This window comes from Hordeum vulgare, chromosome 3H (genome assembly GCF_904849725.1).
Source record: "Hordeum vulgare subsp. vulgare chromosome 3H, MorexV3_pseudomolecules_assembly, whole genome shotgun sequence".
NCBI lineage: Eukaryota > Viridiplantae > Streptophyta > Magnoliopsida > Poales > Poaceae > Hordeum > Hordeum vulgare.
This window is the reverse complement of record NC_058520.1, coordinates 13,261,580-13,282,051: the sequence shown is the minus strand read 5'-3', so window position 1 is coordinate 13,282,051 and position 20,472 is coordinate 13,261,580. Positions and strand designations below refer to the sequence as shown.

General features: G+C 47.2%; 1 protein-coding gene across 5 annotated transcripts; it reads left to right on the top strand.

Annotated features, from left to right (window-relative positions):
• The first annotated feature begins 561 nt into the window (after positions 1-561).
• Positions 562-20,041, top strand: LOC123442545 (LEAF RUST 10 DISEASE-RESISTANCE LOCUS RECEPTOR-LIKE PROTEIN KINASE-like 1.2). Of its 5 annotated transcripts, none has more exons than XM_045118616.1 (4): positions 562-1,448; positions 18,178-18,213; positions 18,370-18,621; positions 18,770-20,041. In XM_045118616.1, the coding sequence occupies exons 1-4, from the start codon at positions 686-688 to the stop codon at positions 19,708-19,710; spliced, it is 1,992 nt and encodes a 663-aa protein (XP_044974551.1). In that variant the 5' UTR covers positions 562-685; the 3' UTR covers positions 19,711-20,041. The 5 variants fall into 5 exon arrangements, with proteins under 5 accessions (XP_044974551.1, XP_044974552.1, XP_044974550.1 ...); XM_045118617.1 differs by lacking the exon at positions 562-1,448 and adding an exon at positions 3,914-5,379; XM_045118615.1 differs by lacking the exon at positions 562-1,448 and adding an exon at positions 9,951-11,058.
• Positions 20,042-20,472: the final 431 nt, after the last annotated feature.

The following is a 20,472-nucleotide window of genomic DNA, read 5'->3' as shown; positions in this document are numbered from 1 at the left end:
AGTCTCATTACTTTTAGTTCATGGGACTAAAACGTATCCAAACACCCTCTTTGTTTTCACGGTGGGGGTCTGGGTCAATTTTGTTTGCTTCCAACCAAATTAGACCAAGTCAGCCTTTACTTAAGTTACGTAACAAAGTTTACCTAGGTTGAGCAAAGTCCTTTGGGATAAGGTAAGTTCAACCCAAGAGATTGATCCATGGCTTTCGTCTGCCTGCCCCCAGCCCTGATCACAAACATCACCAACATGTTACTATAGTAACTGACATAATCGCACGATCGACAGCCGTCCACATATGCGGCAAGCCGGCACATATGACATGACCCCGAAATTTAACTACAGGCAACATCAACATCTCAATCACAAATTCAGAACCACATATATACGCAGCTCACAATAAATATGTGGAAGTAGTTCAAAAAATAATAATTAGAACCACAAACCGGAGCTTTCCTTTTCCCTCTCATCTGCCCTCAAAAGTCAGAGGCACCACCGGTTTCCCACTCTTGTTGATATAAGATAAAGTAAAAGTCCAAGGCAGAGAAAAAGAAGAGTCAAACGAAGCCACACCGTTCGCGTTTCCCCTTCCCTCCACCTAGCTAACTTCCACACCCTCCCACCAAAGACTCCATTGTTTGGCATCCCAGCCCACATGCAGTACACTTCAGCCGTTCTAGAAATCTAGATGGCTTCCATGCCTCCGGCCGTCGTGAGCCTGGCCTCGCTCCTCCTCGTCTTCCTCCTTCAGCATGTACGTGTGGTGGGCGCAGCCTGCGAGCCGGTGGCGTGCGGGAACTTCACCATCGAGTACCCGTTCTGGCTCGGCGCGCCCAGCCGCCTCCGGCCGGAGCCCTCGTGCGGCCACCCGGCCTTCGAGCTCTGGTGCATCAACAGCAACACCACGGCCTGCATGAGCGGCTCCCCCATCCACGTCCACAGCATCGACTACGGCGCCCGGTCCTTGGTCGTCTACCACAACAGGGTCGCCTCCGGCAGCGACAGCGTGTGCCGCGCCGACTTCAACGTGTCGTCCAGCCTAGCCCTCAGCCCGTTCAAGATCAGCCCCACGAACCACGCCCTGTGCTTCCTGTCCAACTGCAGCGGGACGGAGCCGCGCGGGCCCGAGTACGCCGGCGTGTCCAGCTGCGGCAGGCCCATCGTCGCGTACCTGGGCGGGAGCTACGACCGGGACATCCCGCCGGCGATCAACGCCGGGAACTGCACGTACAATTACCTGCCGGTGCTCGGGACGGAGGCGGCGGGCTCGACGGCGGCCAACTACACCCGGCTGCTGAAGGCCGGGTTCCTGCTGGACTGGGCGGGCACCGGCGGCATCGGCGACTGCCCCACCTGCGTCGGGAGCGGGGGGCAGTGCCGGTACAGGAACGCGATCGGGGCGTTCGCCTGCCTCTGCCCCGACGGGAAGCTGCACGGCCCGACATGCGCCGGTGAGTTCGCCCGCCCACGCCGCCACTTGCTCGCCTCTATACTCTACTGTACACCAGTCAGCGCGTGCCGACGCAGACGGCCAATTGGCCATACCGGCACATGCGTGTTTGATCATCAGTCTGGTCTTCCTCCCCGGGTTCGTTGCATTTCCGCCGCATGGTGGAAGATTGGCGTTTAGCCGGCCAGTCCCGTCCCGATCTTCCGTAGGCCCCATGGAGATTTCACCTTTGGCTTTTCTGATGTTCTTGGATAGATAGATATTGAGGCGGCAGACGGCCGGTCCAAGTAGAACGCTAAAGCAGATCGTTTGGTGGCGGCATTGACGGTTGACTAGTGGATTGCGGCGCTTGATTGACCTCGGCGCCGGCCAGCAGGAGAGATCGCGCGCCCGGTAAACGCGTGCGGTGCGGTCGTCTCCTTTCTCCGTTCCAAGGCAGGCTCGTTGTACTCGTCTGTTGACAGGATAGAGTAAGTAATATAGGTGTGGTAGTACGTGCTGTACTTGCCAGAAGATTTTTGTTTGTGTGCGGTCAGTAGGTCAAGATGACCACAACTAGCTTCCTCCCATAGCTACTGAAAAACAAAATAAGAACTCAATTTTTATTTAATAAAATAGATTGAATATTTATATTTTACGCGTCTTTTGAAACCCATTTGAAAAAAAATAGATAGGCTCTGAAAGGCTCGTGTTTGCAGAATTAGTAATCTCCAACCCAGCCAAGTAGCACGCTGCAAAAGCTAATAACGCAGAACAAATATGTAAACTTTAGGTTTGAAATGGACTTCTTTCTATAAATAAATAAATTAGCATGGGGATGATTTTATCTTTTCCTACCAATTAGTTGTCTTAGTATTCATAATATTTAGCAATCAAGATCACATTGTGTTGGCCCGATCATGGTATTCTATCATTCCCACACGGGGATACATGATATGTCGGCATATCTCTCCCCTAGGAGGAAGAAAGAGAGGGAAACACATCTCGCTTTAAGCGCAGCTACCGCCGCTTATTCGATAGAGAAACACCGAGGGACCGAGGCATTTGGAAGCTAGCGTCGTGCTGCCGTCGAAGGCCTTGTACAAAGTTAGATGCTTAGGGAGATGCTTAGAAAAATAAACTGGATTTTTCTGAAGCATCAGTGTCTATTTCTACAAGAAAGATGCTTAACTAAAGGTCTATTCTGTACAAATAAGCACAAGTGCTTAAAAAAACCTGATTTATTTCTCTAAACACCTTACATTGTACAAGGCCTAAGAAAGCCACACTATCTTCGGCGTGGACTATGGAGAAGATGTGATGCCGTCGTTGTGTTGGAGGAGAGGGAGTTAGTGGGGCTCGCCGTCGTTGCTGTGGAAGAGGCAGTCTAGCCCGCTGATGAATGCCATTGTTGAACCACCGCCGCTGATCTCTGTTCAGTTGACTGGCGGAGCTGGGCCCTAGGCAGCCGAGGCAATCGCATGGGCCGTAAGAAAAAATAAATTTAAACCCATATTTTGAAAAAAGAAGTAGGCCCGGGGCGCAGCCCACTCTTAACCCTTTAGCTGGGCCTCCGGTTTGTGAAAAGGCTGGCCCAATTCCAGCTAGCGATCGCTTGCCTGAAGCAAACTAACCGCTCCTTGGACGAACCCTACCCTGCCGGCCAGGCCGCCGCCGCCACCGCCCGCCGTCGTGCTCGTGCGCTCGTGCTCCCCTACGACCCCTTTCTCCTTGGCTGCGGCCATGTTCGGCGCGGCGACATTTTCCAGGAGGCAGGGTCGTAGGAGGCCAGGAGCAGCCCGCCCCGGTCCCTTCGCTCTTCCGCCTCAGCGGGCCAGCTCCGCCGTTGCACGGAGGTATCCCCCCATCCGTCCACCCCACACAACTGTCGTCTCAGCTCTTCCGAATATCAATATTTCTTCCTAGGTGCCACTCTTTGATGAATCGTGATGATAATTTAATTCTTAGCCCCTCCCCGTTTCAAACATAAACATGAGAACCGATTTAGACGTTTTTAGTATTTTTTGTGTTTCTGTATAATTTTACAATTTTACGTGAAGGTAATTATTAAGATGAATAAAATAAAACAAGCCAATGACATCTTTTTTTCAAGTTCAAACCACGTGTGATCCATGGAAACCGGTCCTTCAACTCGTATTGCGACCCAACTCAAGCCCGCCGGTGATATTGATTATTGGTACAATGATCGTCGCCGTCTGGTTGGAATGTAACATTAGAAGAAGAAAAAGCAGCCTTTTTGCTTTCATTATTTTTTCTGTTTAAGCAACCGAAAGCTGAAAACATGCCCTGAAACTGGGTTATTTTGGGGTATTTTTTTGTCGCTTAGTTTCTCGCCCTGGCATCAGTCAATCTTGGCTCCTGCACTGGTTGAGATGCAACATGCCAGTGTCTCCCCTTCTCCATCTCATCTCATTTTGTTATCGTGCTTGCTGGCGAGTGACCTCTGCATCCTGCAGCGCTTCTGCCAGGCACCATTGATCTCTATGCTCCACCCAACTCCAGCGAGGTTACTCGCTGCTAGTCTGTGCGTCCTGAAACACCACCATGACCTCGCCTGAGATGGAGAATCGTTTTTCTTTTTCACCTGTAAAATGTACTTGAATCCAAGAATCCATGAAAAAGATATACTTGAATGACAAAGTACGTAAATATGTATGTTTGGTTGACATAACTTCGGTCTGGACTAAGAGCGGATACAGCGATTAATGGATGATTAATTTTGGATATGACCATCATGAGCTCTTAGTTGAAGGGGCATTCTTTCATCTCAGTCATTGATTCAATTAAGAGGGGGTGTACTGAAGCAGAATTCTTTAACATGTGCAACCCAATAGCTCAATAAATGATCTTCTTTTTCATCGGCGACTGAAAGTCTGAATGCTGTACAGATATTAGAATCTAGTACAGTATCTTATTTTTTCTCGATGAAGGGTAAAAGGGATCTTGTATTTAGATAGCTGACAAAAGCATGAAGTAGCAGGTAAGGAAACAAACAGCCTATAAGCATCCAGGTTCATGTCACATCACGGGAACACAGAGGTCATGTTGATGGCTTACCCGTCAATGGTGTTAGGATTAGAAATTCAGAAACCATGGCCTACAAGTCCAAGCGGTGGTTGAGGGAATTCGTGGATGACGATAGCTTAGCCCCATTTTCCAGTCATTTGTTCGTACCACCATAGGATTCGTCCACATGTATCCTTCTTCAACGGTTCAACCACGATATCCTCTCTCATACACATATCTCCACCGCCACACAGCCAAATCTTCTTCTCTTCCTATGGCTACTGCTAGTTGCTGGTTCTTGGTCTTGGTGTGGGTATGGTGGCTGCCACTCACGCTCGCCGCCGGGACCGAGGAGCAGCAAGGGGAAGGCTGCTCGAGCTCGATCAGGAAGTGTGGCAACCTCACCATCTCCCACCCGTTCTGGCTCCCCGAATTGGAGACGGAAAGATCGTGTGGTCCCTTGGATTTTGAGGTCAATTGCCTTGACGGCACTCCAGTTCTTCGGAGCTCTGGGAACTTGGGCTTTGCAATCATCGACATCTCCTACGAAGAACGCAGTTTGCATGTCGTTGATCTGTACAAAGAGGAAGACTTCAACCACTCCAAGAGCTGCCATTTCCCGAGACGGAACACATCCAGCAAGCTGCCACTGCCGTTTAAGGTCAACCCGACCAATCTAAACCTCATCTTCTACAACTGCACAAAGCCAGCGGGGCATCGGGACACAACGCTGGTGGAGATGAGATGCGGGAAAGCAAGTAACACGTTTGTCCGCGCGGGAGTGCGTTACGACGCAACCAGGGACTATGCCAGCTATGCGCTGCAAGGATGCAATGCTATTGTGGTGCCGGTGCTGGACTCGTCGGCTGACTATGAGCAGCTCATCAGGGATGGCTTCCTCCTGACATGGGTTCCACCCCCTGCACGTAAGTTCACCGACCAAATCATCTTTTAATCAAGTTCATAGCTAAGCTAGAACGTGGAGTGTGTAAGTAACTTTCATGGATTTCCATAATCAATCTAACAATCAATCATGTTAATTGCTAACCGAGGATAAGGCTCAAGTTAATAGTGTGGCGGATTTTCGCCGCTGCCGGCCAGCACCGGCCACACTTGCTCCTTCCCGCCCAAGATGTCGGTTCATCTGACCACAGGCGATGGCCTAGTACTACTAGCTAAATTAACATGTGCTTACAAGTTTGTTTTGGTTATATTTTCTCGGGATCACTTCATACATCTCCGTGGCATGTTTGCAATGTGGCATGCAATGCCTTGCGCTAGTTACAGCGGTCGACTCGTCTCTCCCTTCCATGGCAGAGTAATCTAGTTGGGAGCAGAGGGTTGACATCATAGTGTACTTGGACGTTTACAATAGAAAGGAATATTAGTTGTAGTACTCGAGGATTCTATAATCCATAGGATTTTTTTTTCTCCTATATGAGTCGTTCGATTTATAGGATATTTTTTCTTAAGATTAATTTGTATTAGCTTTCATAGAGAAATTTTCGTAGACAGAGAATTATGTTCATATGTTTTAAAGCTCTACCTGATTTCAAATGAACCAAATAAAAAAGAAAAAAATGCATAAAACTAATATAAATGGATGAAAAAAGGAAAATTAGAAGAGAAAAAATAGGAGAAACCAAAAGCCACAAGAAACCGAGTATAACCAACCTAAAACCGGAGAAGAAGCAAAAGAAAGAGAACAAAACAGAAAACTGACCAGGCTGAATGATGTGCTGTTATGCCAACATTTTTACGGGCGTTAAATAGGTGTAGCCCACAAAACCTTGCTTTGCAGCCTAGGCAAATTAATTGACAGATGATTTTTTTTTGTTAGAAAAAATGCATTTTTCTAAAGCAGTTTAAAATAAATTTGATGCTTTGAAGTCCCTGGAGAAGCCACTGTTTGTAACTTGGTCAAATTGCGAGTTACAAAAGAATAATCTTTACCTAATAATAAAGAGGCTATCGCTTCCGTCGAAAAACCCACTGAGGTGACTTTACAAAAAAACCCTTACTGTTTATGACATTAAACTCGTAGTATATATTAAATATTTTTTAAAATCCTCATATCTTTTAAACTGTAACTCCAAATTTAACATATTATACATGGAATTTGATTAGAAAAATATGTAGAATTTAAATATGATATTATTTTATCTGTTAAACGTTTAATAAAAATACTATCTAGGATGCAATCTTAATAAATAAGTCATTATTCGTCTTTCTTTCATACCGGTACTCATCCGGGTTGAGAATAAACACGTCAACAAAATCAGGATTAGAGATAAAACTGAAGGTCACTTGACTGATTCTTTGTACGTATTAAATCTACATGCAAGCCGTGTTAAAATAGAAGACCTGTGAAATTTTGAACTGCATTTTTATAGGATAAGACCATCTTTATTTGTATCGTAACTATAAATTCTCAAATTATAGACATTTTTTATAAATTAAGAGTGTGTGCCGTGTGGTATTTTTTTCTCCCATTGCAACGCATGGGCCCTTTTGCTAGTGATGCAAAACAAAGTTTGTGAACTCTAGGTTTGAAAGGACGTCTCCCCTGCAAAGAAAAGAAAAATTGCACTCAATATAATTTCTAAAATGCGCAACCCCAATAGCCAATCAGTGTAAAGATCTTCATTCCTATGGATAGTTACCTGTCAATCAGTGTAAAGATCTTCATTCCTATGGATAGTTACCTGTCAAGTGTGAATGTGGTAGAACAATTTGTAATCTAATAGCCATATATAACTTACAAGTGCATGAAGTACCCGGGACCGACAGACCAAGCCTATTAAGAATCCTGGTTCAAAGTCACATCATTGACTCGCTCAGGTCATGGTCATGGCTTACAGACCAAAGGGGTTACTCTCAAGGCCTCAAGTTTTGTAAAAGTCATGGCTTTCCAGTCCAAGGGGTCAATTGGGGAATTTCGTGGAGGACGAAACTTTCTAGTCAAATGTTCCGGCCAATAGTACTCCACTTGCCTGCCCTCCCCTTATATTGGTTCATGCTTCGACCTCGGTATTCTATCTTACCTGTAGCCCATCTCCCACAGACCAGTCACCCCCTTTGGTGCACACTGCAATCTTTGAAATCTTCTGCTCGGATGTCTCCGAGCTGCTGGTTCCTCGCCTTCGCCTGGGTTTGGTGTCTGCCATTGATGATGCTCGTGGCATCTGAGGAGCAGCAGGGGGGAGGCTGCTCGGCCAAGTGCGGCAACGTCACCATCTCCGACCCATTCTGGCTCACTGATCAGGAGACGGGAAGATCATGCGGTTCGCCTGGACCCCGGGACTTTGAGCTGACATGCTTGAACAGCACTCATCCAGTTCTACCGAGCTTTGTGCCCCACAGCCCCGGCTTTGCAATCATCGACGTGTACTACAGGGAACGCAGCTTGCACGTCGTTGATATAGGCAAGCTGCAACTATTAGACGACGCGTCCAAGAGCCTCAAAAGCTTCAACGACTGCCGTCCGATCTGGAACACCTCTGTCAAACTGGCCCCCCCGTTCAAGATCGCCCCCCTCAACCTAGAACTCATCTTGTACAACTGCACGGAGGAGGCCGCGGCGGCGGCACGCCGGAAAAAAGAACTGGTGCAGGCGAAGACGATGAGGTGTGTGAACACGAGCAACGCGTTTGTTCGCGCGGGAGTGCCATCCGACCCCACCGGGAGCTACTCCGGCTATGCTTTGGAGGGCTGCGCTCTAACCGTCTTGCCGGTGCTGCCATTGCTGTCCGGCGAGACGAACGCAAGCCACTACGAGCAGCTCATCGAGGAAGGCTTCCTTCTGATGTGGGATCTCCCTCCCCCTCCAGGTAAGTTCACCCTGTCAAATCATCTTTTATTCTAGTTCGGCTAGCGGCAGTGCCTAATTTGCTTGGATTTCCCTAATCGAACCAAGCAATCAATCATGTTAGCTTAGTGCTCTCACTAGGTACGCCATTAGACATTAGTTAACAAGTTGAACAGAACAAAGTCCTCTGCGGTGACTGAACTCTCAACTCCTCAACCCTGCACCACGGTCAATATAGGCATCTTGGGCTTGTTCACTCATCCTCTTACAGCCCAGTGGAAATTAGACTCTGTGAAACTCGGATTAGTGGGCCTGTGTTTATTTTTCTTGGGCAATTTCGGCCTAATCACTGTGCTTTGCTCATTAGTTTTTGGACAGTGCTCGCCGGTCAAAACTTTCGGCCGGCCGCGCGCGGGCCGCCCGATCCGCCAGCTGCACGCGGGGCGCACCGTTAGATCTCCATGCAGCAAAATTTCTCGATGCAACAAATTTCGTCCACGATGCAACAATTTTCGTTCACGGTTGTAACAAAAATATAGTTGTAGCAAAACAAAAAAACCAACGTGGTTGTAACAAAAAAACGAAGCTGATGATGCGTGGTAGCAAAACAATCCGGTGAACTCGGGTTGCAACTCTGACGGACATGTATGTAACATTTTTAGTGAACAATTGCAGCAAAAAATGATACCGGTTGTAGCAAAAAAAAAACACCAATTGTAGCAAAAAAATCCGACGAACTGAGGTTGCAACCAAACGTATATGCAGCTTTTTTAGTGGACAAATGTAGCAAATTTGGACACTGGTTGTAGCAAATTTAAACGATCATCACAGGAAAAAACGTTGCATGGCCATACACGCGGGTCGCGCGCGAAACGCGTGGGCAGCGAGCGACCGGTGCGTTGTCCACCGACGCGCCGAACGGAAACGTTTCCCTTAGTTTTTTTTAGCAACGCACCTTGGTGGGCCTATGTTTTCTTAGCAAGTGCGCCTATGCAGTACACTTCTCTATATTTTTAAAAAACTGTCATTTTGATGCAATGACTCATAAAAAGTCATTTTAATAGTTCAAGAGAATATGTTGAATGTTCATGTAAAATAATTTCGTTTTATAGTAAACCTAATTTTTATGCTCATTAAAAAAAGTCCGTATATTTGAAAATACGTGTAAGAAAAATGGTCATATTTGTTAAAAGAGTTTTTCATGTATTTGAGAACAAATATTCTTGTTCAAAAAAGGTTCAAGACTTTGAGAAAAAGTGTAGATATAATATATATTTACCACAAAAGTAGAGTAAAATTTTAAATAAATAAATTACAAATAAATTCATATGCTAAGTCAGTAATTTGAAAAAATGGAACTAAAAAAGTGAAGAAATAAGGCAATAACAAAAAGATTAAAAAAAAGGCAAAAAAAGGTAAAATTATAAATATGAAAACAAAAGGCAAGTAAAAGGGATTAATATGAGAATAAAATCCACTTTAGGTGATTTGAATCAAGAAGACCATAATTATTGTACAGCGTTGCTATCTCTAAGTTGGGTGAGAAGTTGGATTCTGTACTCTGGCCAGGTCACACAAGACAAAGGATAACGTTGCCAAAAAACAAAAGGTCACTTCATGTCTAGGCGTAGAAATGTGCAAGCACAGGTTAGAAGTTTCTTCTACTTAGATTAGATAAATGTCTAAAGAAGAGCACAAAATATCCTGGTCCTGGTTCAGTGACATCATGGGCTCACGGAGGTCATGGTCATGGCATATCTTACCTGCAGATCTGATAAGTGATGGCTTACTAGTCCATTGGTTCTCAATTGAGAAATTTCCTGGACGATGATCGCTTGGCCCAAGTTTCCAGTCAAATGTTATGACCAGTAGTACTCTGCTTGTTCGAGCTCCCCATATATGTAGTTCGGGTGGTTCCTGCCTCGACCACGGCATTATCTCTTACTTGTAGTCTACCTTCTCACATCCATGGCCCATGACCAGCAAATCCATCTACCACCCTTTGTTGTCCACTGCAATATCTCCAAATCTTCTACTCGCATGTCTCCCAGCTGCTGCTGGTTATTGGTCTTCGCCGGGGTGTGGTGGCTGCCACCGATGCTCGTGGTGGCCGAGGACCAGCAGGGGGGAGACTGCTCGACCATGAAGTGCGGCAACTTCAGCATCATTCATCCGTTCTCGCTCACCGACAGACAAACCGGAAGACCATGCGGTCCTGATCCCTACCCGGACTTCGATGTCGCTTGCATCAACAGCAGTATTCCAACTCTACGGAGTTCTATACCCCTGAACAATGGCTTTGCAATCCTCAACATCTCTTACGAGAAACACAGCTTGTATGCCATTGATCTAGGCAAGCTGGACGTGTTGAACGCCCCCAACAAGTGCCGTGCAGTGTTCTATAACACCTCAGTCAAACTGAACGTCCCGTTCAAGATCGCTCCGGCCAACCTGCACATCATCTTGTACAACTGCACGGAGAAGGACGGAGCAGCGGCCAGGGCACGTCGGAACACAGAACTGGTGGAGACGAGAGTTAGGTGCGGGAATGAGTGGGCGGTGCTTGTCCGCGCGGGAGTACCTCACGATGCCACTGGGAACTACGCCGACTACGTTTTGGAGGGCTGCGACGCCGTCGTCGTTCCGGTGCTGGACTCGTCGGCGGGGGCGAACGCGAGCGAGTACGGGCAGCTCATGAGAAATGGCTTCCTCCTGACATGGGAGCTGCCCCCTCTTCTCCCTGCACCTGCACCTGCACCTGCACCTGAGAGGTTGAACGAACCTCCTTCCCCTACACGTAAGTTCAGTTCACCCTGTCAAATCATCTTTTTATCGACGAGTTCCTAGCCGTGTGGACCATTAGATGTTCATTAACAAGTTGAACTGGGATATGGTACAGAATAGTAAGTGGCTTCTAGGCTTCTCCTTCTTTCTTTCTTTTTTCATTTTGAGTGGATGAACTTCTCTCTCTCTTTTTTTTTTTTTGAGGGAAGGATGAACTTCTAATGCCTGCACCACGGCCAACATTGACAGCCCAGTGGCAAAAATACTTTATGTGAAACGGACTAGTGGGCCTATATTTATTTTTCTACGAAAATTTTAACGTGCTTTGGTAGTTGCGTGGAGCACCAAGCAACGAAACGGGCCTGCCACTTGTGAAGCCCACTAATAATATTTTTTGTTTATAAACATATGGTACACTATTATATTTTTTTAATACTGTTGGAAATCATTTATACGAAATAATATACAAAAAAATAATTTTAATACGTCAAGACGAGAGGTCGAATGTTCATATAAAAATATTTTTATGTCATGCATACAACGAATGCTTATACTGATTTCAAAATGTTGAAATATTTTGAAATAATTCGTCTTTACTATAAGAAATTGGTAATGTATCTCTACAGAGATATTAATGCATTTCAGAGCAAGTATTCATGTATTTGAAAATAATGGTTTTTGACTTTTAAAAGGAGTGTACATGTGAACTAGAAAAAATTTCATGTATTTACCACAAATATAGAGTATGAAAGCAAAAACAAATAACTAAACAAATGTAATAAGACGGTAATTTTAAGAAAAATATCAAAATATAAAATAAATAAGAAATAAAATTGAAAGTAAAGGTAAAAAGGCCAAAGAGGAAAACAAGTGAATATGAAAACAAAAAAGTAAGAAAAGGAATATAACAATGCAAAAAAGGAGTAAAATGAAAAAGGAACTCGTTACTTGGGTGCCAACTGCATCAACTCTTCTAACCGAGCATCCTTGATAAATGAAAAAAGTAGCTTTTGGTACATCACATGGACGTAGGATTGTCAAGAGTTTGTTTAACCTCCTTTCTATGAAAAAAATGAAACCCTTGATAGGTCGATTCAAGGAGGATTTTGATTTGGAATTGGGTACGGTGTAATCGGTAGAAAACTTTCAAAGGATTCTAATCTTTAGATTCAAACATGTTATACAAAATGTATTTTAAAGACTAAAATAATATAAAATCCATTGTAATTCATTTGGATAAAAAAAAAGGCCCAAATCGTTATATTGTTTGCTATTTCTAAGTTAGCTATGAAGTTGCTTTTCCTACGCTAGCCATATCGCGGGTCACTTGATCTAGGCACCCGTCAGAAAGAAAACACAAAAATAGGGTGTAAGCCTAGGTGTAGAAATGTGCAAGCGGAGGTTAGAGGGTTTTTGTTTTGGTATTGGATACATTAGCCTGCCAAGGGTGAAGGTTGTACCGAGGTTAGAGGGTTTTTGTTTTGGTATTGGATACATTAGCTTGAAGTAGAGATACCCAAAAAACCAGCCTAAGGTTGTACCAAGGTTGTACCAAAGGCTAGAATCTGGTATCCTAGTTCCAGTCACATCACTGGTTCATGGAGGTCAGGGTCATGGATTGCCTCGTCAAAGGGGAGCCCTGAAATTTAACAAGCCATTGCTCTACTAGTCCAAGTGTTCACTCAGGCCATTTCGGTATATGTGTGGACGACGATCATTTGCCCCAATTTTCCAATCAAATGTTGTCCGCTCACTCGCCGTCCCTCCCCATATATCGTTCGTGCTTAGACCAGCCGTATTCTCTGATTCATGTAGCCTATGACCACCCTTGCAGCCACGGACCTCCTTTGAGGTTCACTCTAACCTTCCCAAATCTTCTACACCTATGGCTCCGAGCTGCTGGCTCTTCCGGGCCCTGTGGCTAACACTGGCGCTCGTGGCTGTGGCGGCCGAGGAACGAGTCGACGGCTGCTCAGACTCAGCTAAGAGATGCGGCAGCATGTCCATCTCCGACCCGTTCTGGCTCAGGGATGACGAGACGGAACCGGCCGGCATGTGGTTCCTCCGACTTCGAGGTCACTTGCTCTAAGAACAACACTCCAGTTCTGCGGAGCTCTATGACCTCAGGCTATGGATTTGATATCATCAGTATCTCCTATGAGGAACGGGGGTTGCGCGTCGCCGATGGAGGCAAGCTGTTCTTGCTGCACGCCCGCAACAGCTGCGGAATACAGATCTGGAACACCTCCGCCAAACTCGGCGTCCCGTTCAGCATCAGCGCCGGCAACCTGAACCTCATCTTGTACAACTGCACGGAGGAGGGCGCAGCGTCAGCCGCGGCACGTCGGGACAGTGAGCTGGTGCAGACGAGGATCCGGTGCCGGAACGACAACAAGGTGTTTGTCCGCGCGGGAGGCCGTTATTACGACGATGAGACAAGCGACTACGGGGGCTACCCTATGGAGGGCTGCGACAGTGCCGCCGTGCCGGTGCTGGGCTCGTCGTCCGGCAAGATGAACGCGAGCGATTACCGGCAGCTCGTCACCGATGGCTTCCTCTTGACATGGGGTCCGCCGCCTGCACCCGCACCTCCACGTAAGTTGACTAGCAAAATCATCTTTTAACCGAGTTCCTAGCTAGCTAGCTAAGGTAGTACGTACGTGCAGTATCTTTACTTGGATTTGCATCGTCGAACCAAGCCATCAATCAATCATGCCACTCTCATATTTCATGATAGCGGCCGTGGACCCGTACGTAGTCGTGCCGTGTTGTGGAGGATGGATGTGGCCAGCGCGGCACTTCCACCTTCCCGCCTGATTCACTCAGTACGTACGTGCGCCCACTTGACCACAGCCAATTTGGTTCTAGCTAGATTTTCTCCCGTGCACTGCATCTTGGCCGGCAGGCATGCTGGCATTGCGCAAGTCAGTGCTGGTACGTACTCTTTTTATCTTGGGTGTGGTTAGGTCTTAATCGACTGAGACTCAAAAATAAGAGGAACAAATTGATAAGATTATTTTGTACGAATCTCGATGCAAAACCAAAGGGATCGATATAGCATCGACTGAGACATAAATTGGTAATTCCGGTCACCTTTTTTACCTGGGTGATCTATCTTTGTTACTAGCTGTCCATGTAACTAGATCGATTTTTCTCGCTTTCAGTTCAGAATCCCGGGTGCTTTTGTTGCCTTTCCTGTAAACAAAGCGTTCTTTCTCTCGCCGGCAACTAATACACCAGGACCGTACCAGTTCGACTGATTAGTACTGGCACGAAGCTTCGGCGGTACGGTGAGGCCTGTAAAGAGAACTACTCCCTCCGTTTCTAAATATAAGTCTCTGAGTTTCCACTAAAAAAACTACATACAAATGTATATAGACATACATTATAGTATAGGTTCACTCATTTTGCTTCGTATATAGTCTTCTAGTAAAATATCTTCAAAGACTTATATTTACGAACAGAGGAAGTAGTATATTTACCCCAAGTGGGTAGCACAAGTGAAAAAAAAAGTTTAATGTACTAGACATATATATAGCGTATGGCCGTGATGAGCCGAACTTGAACTCTCAACTCTGAGGTCGGCACTGGCTGACACTAGTTTGGAAAAAGGGTTCATATATAAGAGATTCGTCAGCCTTGATCTAGTGAAAATTTCGTATTTTGAAAAACATGTTAAGCATTGGACTTACTATATGTTATGCTGTCAAGCGCGCCATTGTGTGAATTTCTTTGTGTCAAAACTGTCAATACATGCATGCATGCCCTGACCAGCATGCGCGCATGCATGGGGGTTTACTAGTCCGTGCTTGTGCTTGAAATTCACCAGCTGACGTATCTATGACCACTGTTACCAGTCACACAAGTATCCATCTAACCCATCCCCGGCCCCCATATGGGTCCATGGCCGATAAGAGCGTGCACTTGCCGCAACCGATCGGCACGGCCAGAGCCTGGGCTCGATCGCTCGCATCTATCTTATCCGGTCCAGTCGCATCACTGCTCGACCACGACCGGGGATGCATGTGTGTGGACGCTGGTTGCACCGGTCAAATGTTCCGGCTGATCACTCACTGACCCACCCGCCTCCCTCATAGTCATATACGCAGTAGAGGTACGATGATTTAATATCGCAGCTCCATAGAATCATACTCCTCCAGAAACCAGAATTATCCTGCTGCTCACCCCAGCCATCGACCCGAATCGATCCTCATAGTCGCATGTTGCCATGGCTGGGCCCTGGCATCTTCCTCTTGGCTGCCGTCGTCGTCGTCTCCACGATGCCGATGACGGCACCGGTGCTTGCCGCCTGCGAGCCGGAGAGATGCGGCAACGTGCTCGTCTCAGCCCCGTTCGGGGTCGTCTCGGGTTCGACTGACGAGAACCGGTGCCCCCAGATCGGTTTCCAGGTCATCTGCACGGACGGCGTGCCGTACGTCGGGTACTACAAGAGCGAGTACCGGCTTCGGATCCTCGAAATCTTCTACGGCAACGCCTCCCTGCTCGTCTCCGACGTCCACAAGCTCGCCGACTTCAATCACTCCGGCGAGCAAGGATGCCATGTACCCAAGGCCAACACGGCCGCCAAAATCGGGCATCCGTTCTACATGAGCCCCCTCAACCAGAACCTCATCTTTTACAACTGCACCAAGAAGCCGGCTGCCGGAGCGGGGCTGGTGGACACGGTGTGCCGGAACAACACCTTTGTTAGAGCGGGAGGGCGGTACAACGAGACGGGCGTGATCACCGGCGGGTACAATTTGCCGGGCTGCAACGCCACCGCCGTGCCGGTGCTTTGGGCGACTGGGAAGGTGAATGCCAGAGACTACCTGGAGCTCATCAGGGATGGATTCCTCCTCACATGGCAAGGGCAGCCGCCGAGTCACCGTAGCGGTGAGTTCAGTCGTTGAATTAATCGTTTTCTATCCAGTTCCTAGGAAGCAAACAATCTGGCCTCAGCCTCCTTATCTATGGCTATGAGGCCATGCAAAATTAATGGCGGGTCGGCAAGCCGTCGCCGTCGCCATCCCCGTGGCGGGCCATGGCGGCCGCTCCACGCCGCCGCCGCGGCATTGCCGCTGTCCAACGGCATCCTCGAAATCTAAGGGACACTGATTAGAGAAACGGAAATGGAAAAGAAATACTGTACTAGAGCGTTGACTCTGACTGGTCAAGCCGCTCTGGCCACCGTCCTTCTTCCCCAAGTCGCACATCCCAACCTCCGTTCTGTCCCGTTAACTAGTCCTCCCCCGCTCCGGTCAGTCAGTCAGCCGCCGCTCCAGCCATTCCCAAACCATGCCGACGCTCCAGCCCCTCCTCCTCCTGCCTCTGCTCTGCGCTTGCTTTCTCCGGCTGCCGGCGCCGGCCGCCGCGGCCTGCTCGCCCAAGAAATGCGGCGAGCTGAACATCACCTACCCGTTCTGGCTGGAGGAGCCCGGCCAGCCGCCCTGCGGGTCTCCGTCCTTCCAGCTCAACTGCAACTCCAGCCAAGCTCTCCTCAGCCGCTCCATGTTTGGGGCCTACCAGGTCGTCCAGGTCTTCGCTGAGAACTCCTCCTTCCTCGCCGTGGACAACAACCTCCCGCTCGACGACGGCTGTCCGCCATGGTGGTTCAACATCTCCCTGGGTCTCGGGCTCAGCCCGTTCGTTATCAGCAAGAGGAACAAGGAGCTGCTCATCCTCGACAAGTGCACGAAGAAGCGGGTGACGCCGCCGGGGTTCACCCGCACGGGTTGCGCCAACGAGTCCTTCTACCGCCTTGGCGGGGAGTACGGTGGTCACCGCGAACTGCGCGTTGTCCCGCCGGCCTGCCGTCTCTCCGTCGTGCCCGTTCTTGGTTTTCAGGACGACGACGATTACGTTCTGAGCATGAGGCAAGGGTTCCTGCTCGAGTGGACGGTGCCGTCAGACGATTGCCCCAAGTGCGAGGCAAGCGGCGGACAGTGCAGGTATGCCAATGACGGCACCGGGTTTTCATGCCATTGCTCCGGCGACGTGTACCCTGAGAAGTGCGGTGAGTTGAGGAAAATTAACTGACAGCGCCCCCATGAATTTGACTAGCCAATTCGTCTATACATTTCAACTTTTCAGTGCTACTGACCGATTTTAGGGAATTCAGAAGTGCTAACCTAGGCAGCAATTTTGATACTGCATCTGACATAGAATCGCTGTCAAGAACAAATTTACTGCATTTTACGTCGCTGTTGCTAGGAAGGATGCAGAATATAATGCCGATTGGACACGGATATTGTGGTTTCAACTCTTGAGTGCTTGTTTGGTTTCTTGGAGCACCTGCAGATTATTGTTTTGTTTTTGGTAGTTAGTGATGAAGCCAGTCCACTGATTGAGACATTCATTAAGCCTATCGATTCCTTGTCAAATGCATTTGCTGAATTAGTCAACAACGCTATTCAACAAAGATGCCGTACTGACGGTTCCAACAGACTATTCCCGTAATTGCCGATCGATGCGCTTACTTTTCTGTGGTCCGTGTTTCAAACATGTGGAAGTCAATGTTATTGCAACTGTTTGTTGTGGAATTAGTTGTGTTACGTTGAATTGGCCACTCTGGTTAGTTTCGGTGGGTACTTAGAGATGTGCACTGCTTAAGTCACTGAAGATTGAGTAATTGCATATGGTAATTGAGTGTTGGCGCTGCTTAAGGAGTGCAGAAGAGTGGGGTGATGCCAATCATTATGGCAGCTTACGGCACTCCACTTAATTTTGAATTTTCTCCTGTGTGCCAATCATCAGAGGAAGGACCAAAGGAATCAAATAGGGCACCAAGGCACCAAGCTAGCATCAATGCAACTATCTTATCAACTCTATTTGCTTTCATGAGAACTCTGAAGGCACAGTTACAATTTTGTTGGATTTTGACTTCCTCCAAAATGCATGATTCCGTTATTTTCTGCCATCACATTCACGATCTAAATGTCATGTCTGTGGCTTCTATGTTTTTTTCTTCATATATGTTGCCACCTTCAATTGAGAATCTGAAATTCAGCTTTACGTAGAAGCTGGCACAGTTATCCTACATAAAGTTCTTCTCATTTGTCAAATGACTACTCATACTGCTTCTTGTTTATTTCCTCATAAACCGTAAAGATATTTACAGACTCTTCTTATGCAGGGGGCAGTACAAGGATAAAAATGATTTTCATAGCAGGTGAGTATCAATCTATTCCTTCGGTTCTTATTTCCTTTGCTCCATATTGTAATATAATATGGAGGATAAAACGCACCCGTGCGGGGGGGGGGGGGGGGGTCCCTTGCTTTCTTACTTGCTTCATGTTCGTAATATGTTATATTGTGTCGTGGACAGTTGGAGCAGTACTCGGTGGTGGTGCATTCTTTCTGTTTATCTTCTTTGTCTTGTACCAAAGAAAGAGGAAGAAACAAGCTGTAGCTTCAAATGAGTTCATGCGAAGTGGATCTTCAACGACGTCTTACAGTAAAGACCTTGAGCTGGGCGGTTCGCCTCATATCTTCACTTTCGAGGAACTTGAAGTAGCTACTGATGGATTTAGTGCATCAAGGGAGCTTGGTGATGGTGGATTTGGAACTGTTTATAAAGGTAAAAACATGTTTGCCGAACTCGTTGCTTGTCAATGTTATATGTAAATTGCAGATGCCAGCAGCTCTGTTCTCAACTGTATTCTTTGATAAAACTATCTTGCCCTTATTCACTTTGAAATAACAACTTTGACATTTTTGTCATTCAGGAAAGCTCAAGGATGGGAGAGTAGTCGCGGTTAAACGCCTCTACAAAAACAACTACAGACGGGTTGAGCAGTTCCTCAATGAGGTCGACATCCTATCCCGCTTGCTGCACCAGAACCTTGTCATCCTATATGGCTGCACATCCCGGATGAGCCGTGACCTTCTCCTGGTGTACGAGTTCATTGCAAATGGGACTGTTGCGGATCATCTTCATGGGTCCCGTTCGGTGGAACGAGGCCTCACATGGCCCCTGAGATTGAACATCGCCATTGAAACGGCTGAAGCACTGGCCTACCTCCATGCGGTTGAGATCATACACCGGGATGTGAAGACAACCAACATATTGCTGGACAACAGTTTCCATGTCAAAGTTGCAGACTTTGGGTTGTCACGCCTGTTCCCGCTCGAGGTCACCCATGTCTCGACTGTTCCACAGGGCACACCGGGCTACGTCGACCCAGTGTACCACCAGTGCTACAAGCTTACCGACAAGAGCGATGTGTACAGCTTTGGCGTCGTGTTGGTGGAGCTGATTTCCTCGAAGCCTGCTGTGGACATGAACAGGAGCCACAGTGAGATCAACCTGGCCAACATGGCTCTCAACAGGATTCAGAACCATGAAGTTGTTCAGTTGGTTGATCCGGACCTCGGCTACGACACTGACCCTGAAACGAAGAGAACGATCGACCGAGTGGCGGAGGTGGCCTTCCAGTGCCTGCAGATGGAGAGGGAGATGCGGCCGTCGATCAAGGAGGTGGTGGAGATCCTGACTTACGTCAGGGACGGAGACTATCAATCTAAGAGCATGAGGAAGAAGGCGTCTCAGAAAGAGGATGTGCACTTGCTCACGGATGGCCTGCAGTTTTCGCCTGACACGGTCATCCATAGATTCCATAGCCAGTCAACTAATCACTCGGTAGCGTCGAATGCTAGCGGATTATGATGTGCTTTGATTGATTCTGAAGAAATAAGGCCGCCCTGTCGATCAGATGAGTTGTATATAGCATAGAGTTTGCTAATGAGGTGATTCATCTAACTAATAAGTACAAGCTCATGGCTGCAGTAACTCTGCATTTCTGAGCTTGGCAATGATTCAAATGGTAGGTGTATGTACTAGGAGCAAATTTGAGGATATGCATTGTAATATAAGTATACAGTCAGTTCAAGTGGACGATAAGAGTGAATTCAGAAGTTGAACTGATCAACATTCATATTATAGGTGATCACACTGTACAATATATACCAATATACAGTTATTTGAGATACTTATGGCAGATACATCGTGTGAATTTGCTGCTCTATTTGGCAGTGGTCATATATAATCATCTGAAAATTCTTGGCTGTGGGACATGCATTTGAAAATTTGAAAACTCATGCCAATGTACCGTATCACCAGTTTTACTTGGTGTCAGCACGGCAGGTGCATTTCTTCTGAAATCTGCACTGCAGTTTCATGACGTCGACTAAAGCCAATTATGCCCACCGGCAACAATTGAGACTCATCCCAGGTGTAGCACTGTTGTAGAATGTCACTCGTGTTGTGTTGTTGCTCCAGTCGCCGCTCCTTTGACATTTTCGATATCACAGGCACTCAAAACCCTCCGCGCGCGCGCACACACACACATAAAAACGAACAGTTTGGTGTTTATTCACTCCAGTGAGTTGACCCAAAACACAGAACACTTTGGTGTACCTACATTGGATA

Excerpts from the sequence above, each read along its gene's own strand:
- LOC123442545 (XM_045118615.1), top strand. The coding sequence starts at position 10,230 with ATGGCCCATGACCAGCAAATCCATCTACCACCCTTTGTTGTCCACTGC. Across the intron at positions 11,059-18,177 it reads CGAACCTCCTTCCCCTACAC|GGGGCAGTACAAGGATAAAA; the intron begins GTAAGTTCAGTT and ends CTTCTTATGCAG. Across the intron at positions 18,214-18,369 it reads AAAAATGATTTTCATAGCAG|TTGGAGCAGTACTCGGTGGT; the intron begins GTGAGTATCAAT and ends TGTCGTGGACAG.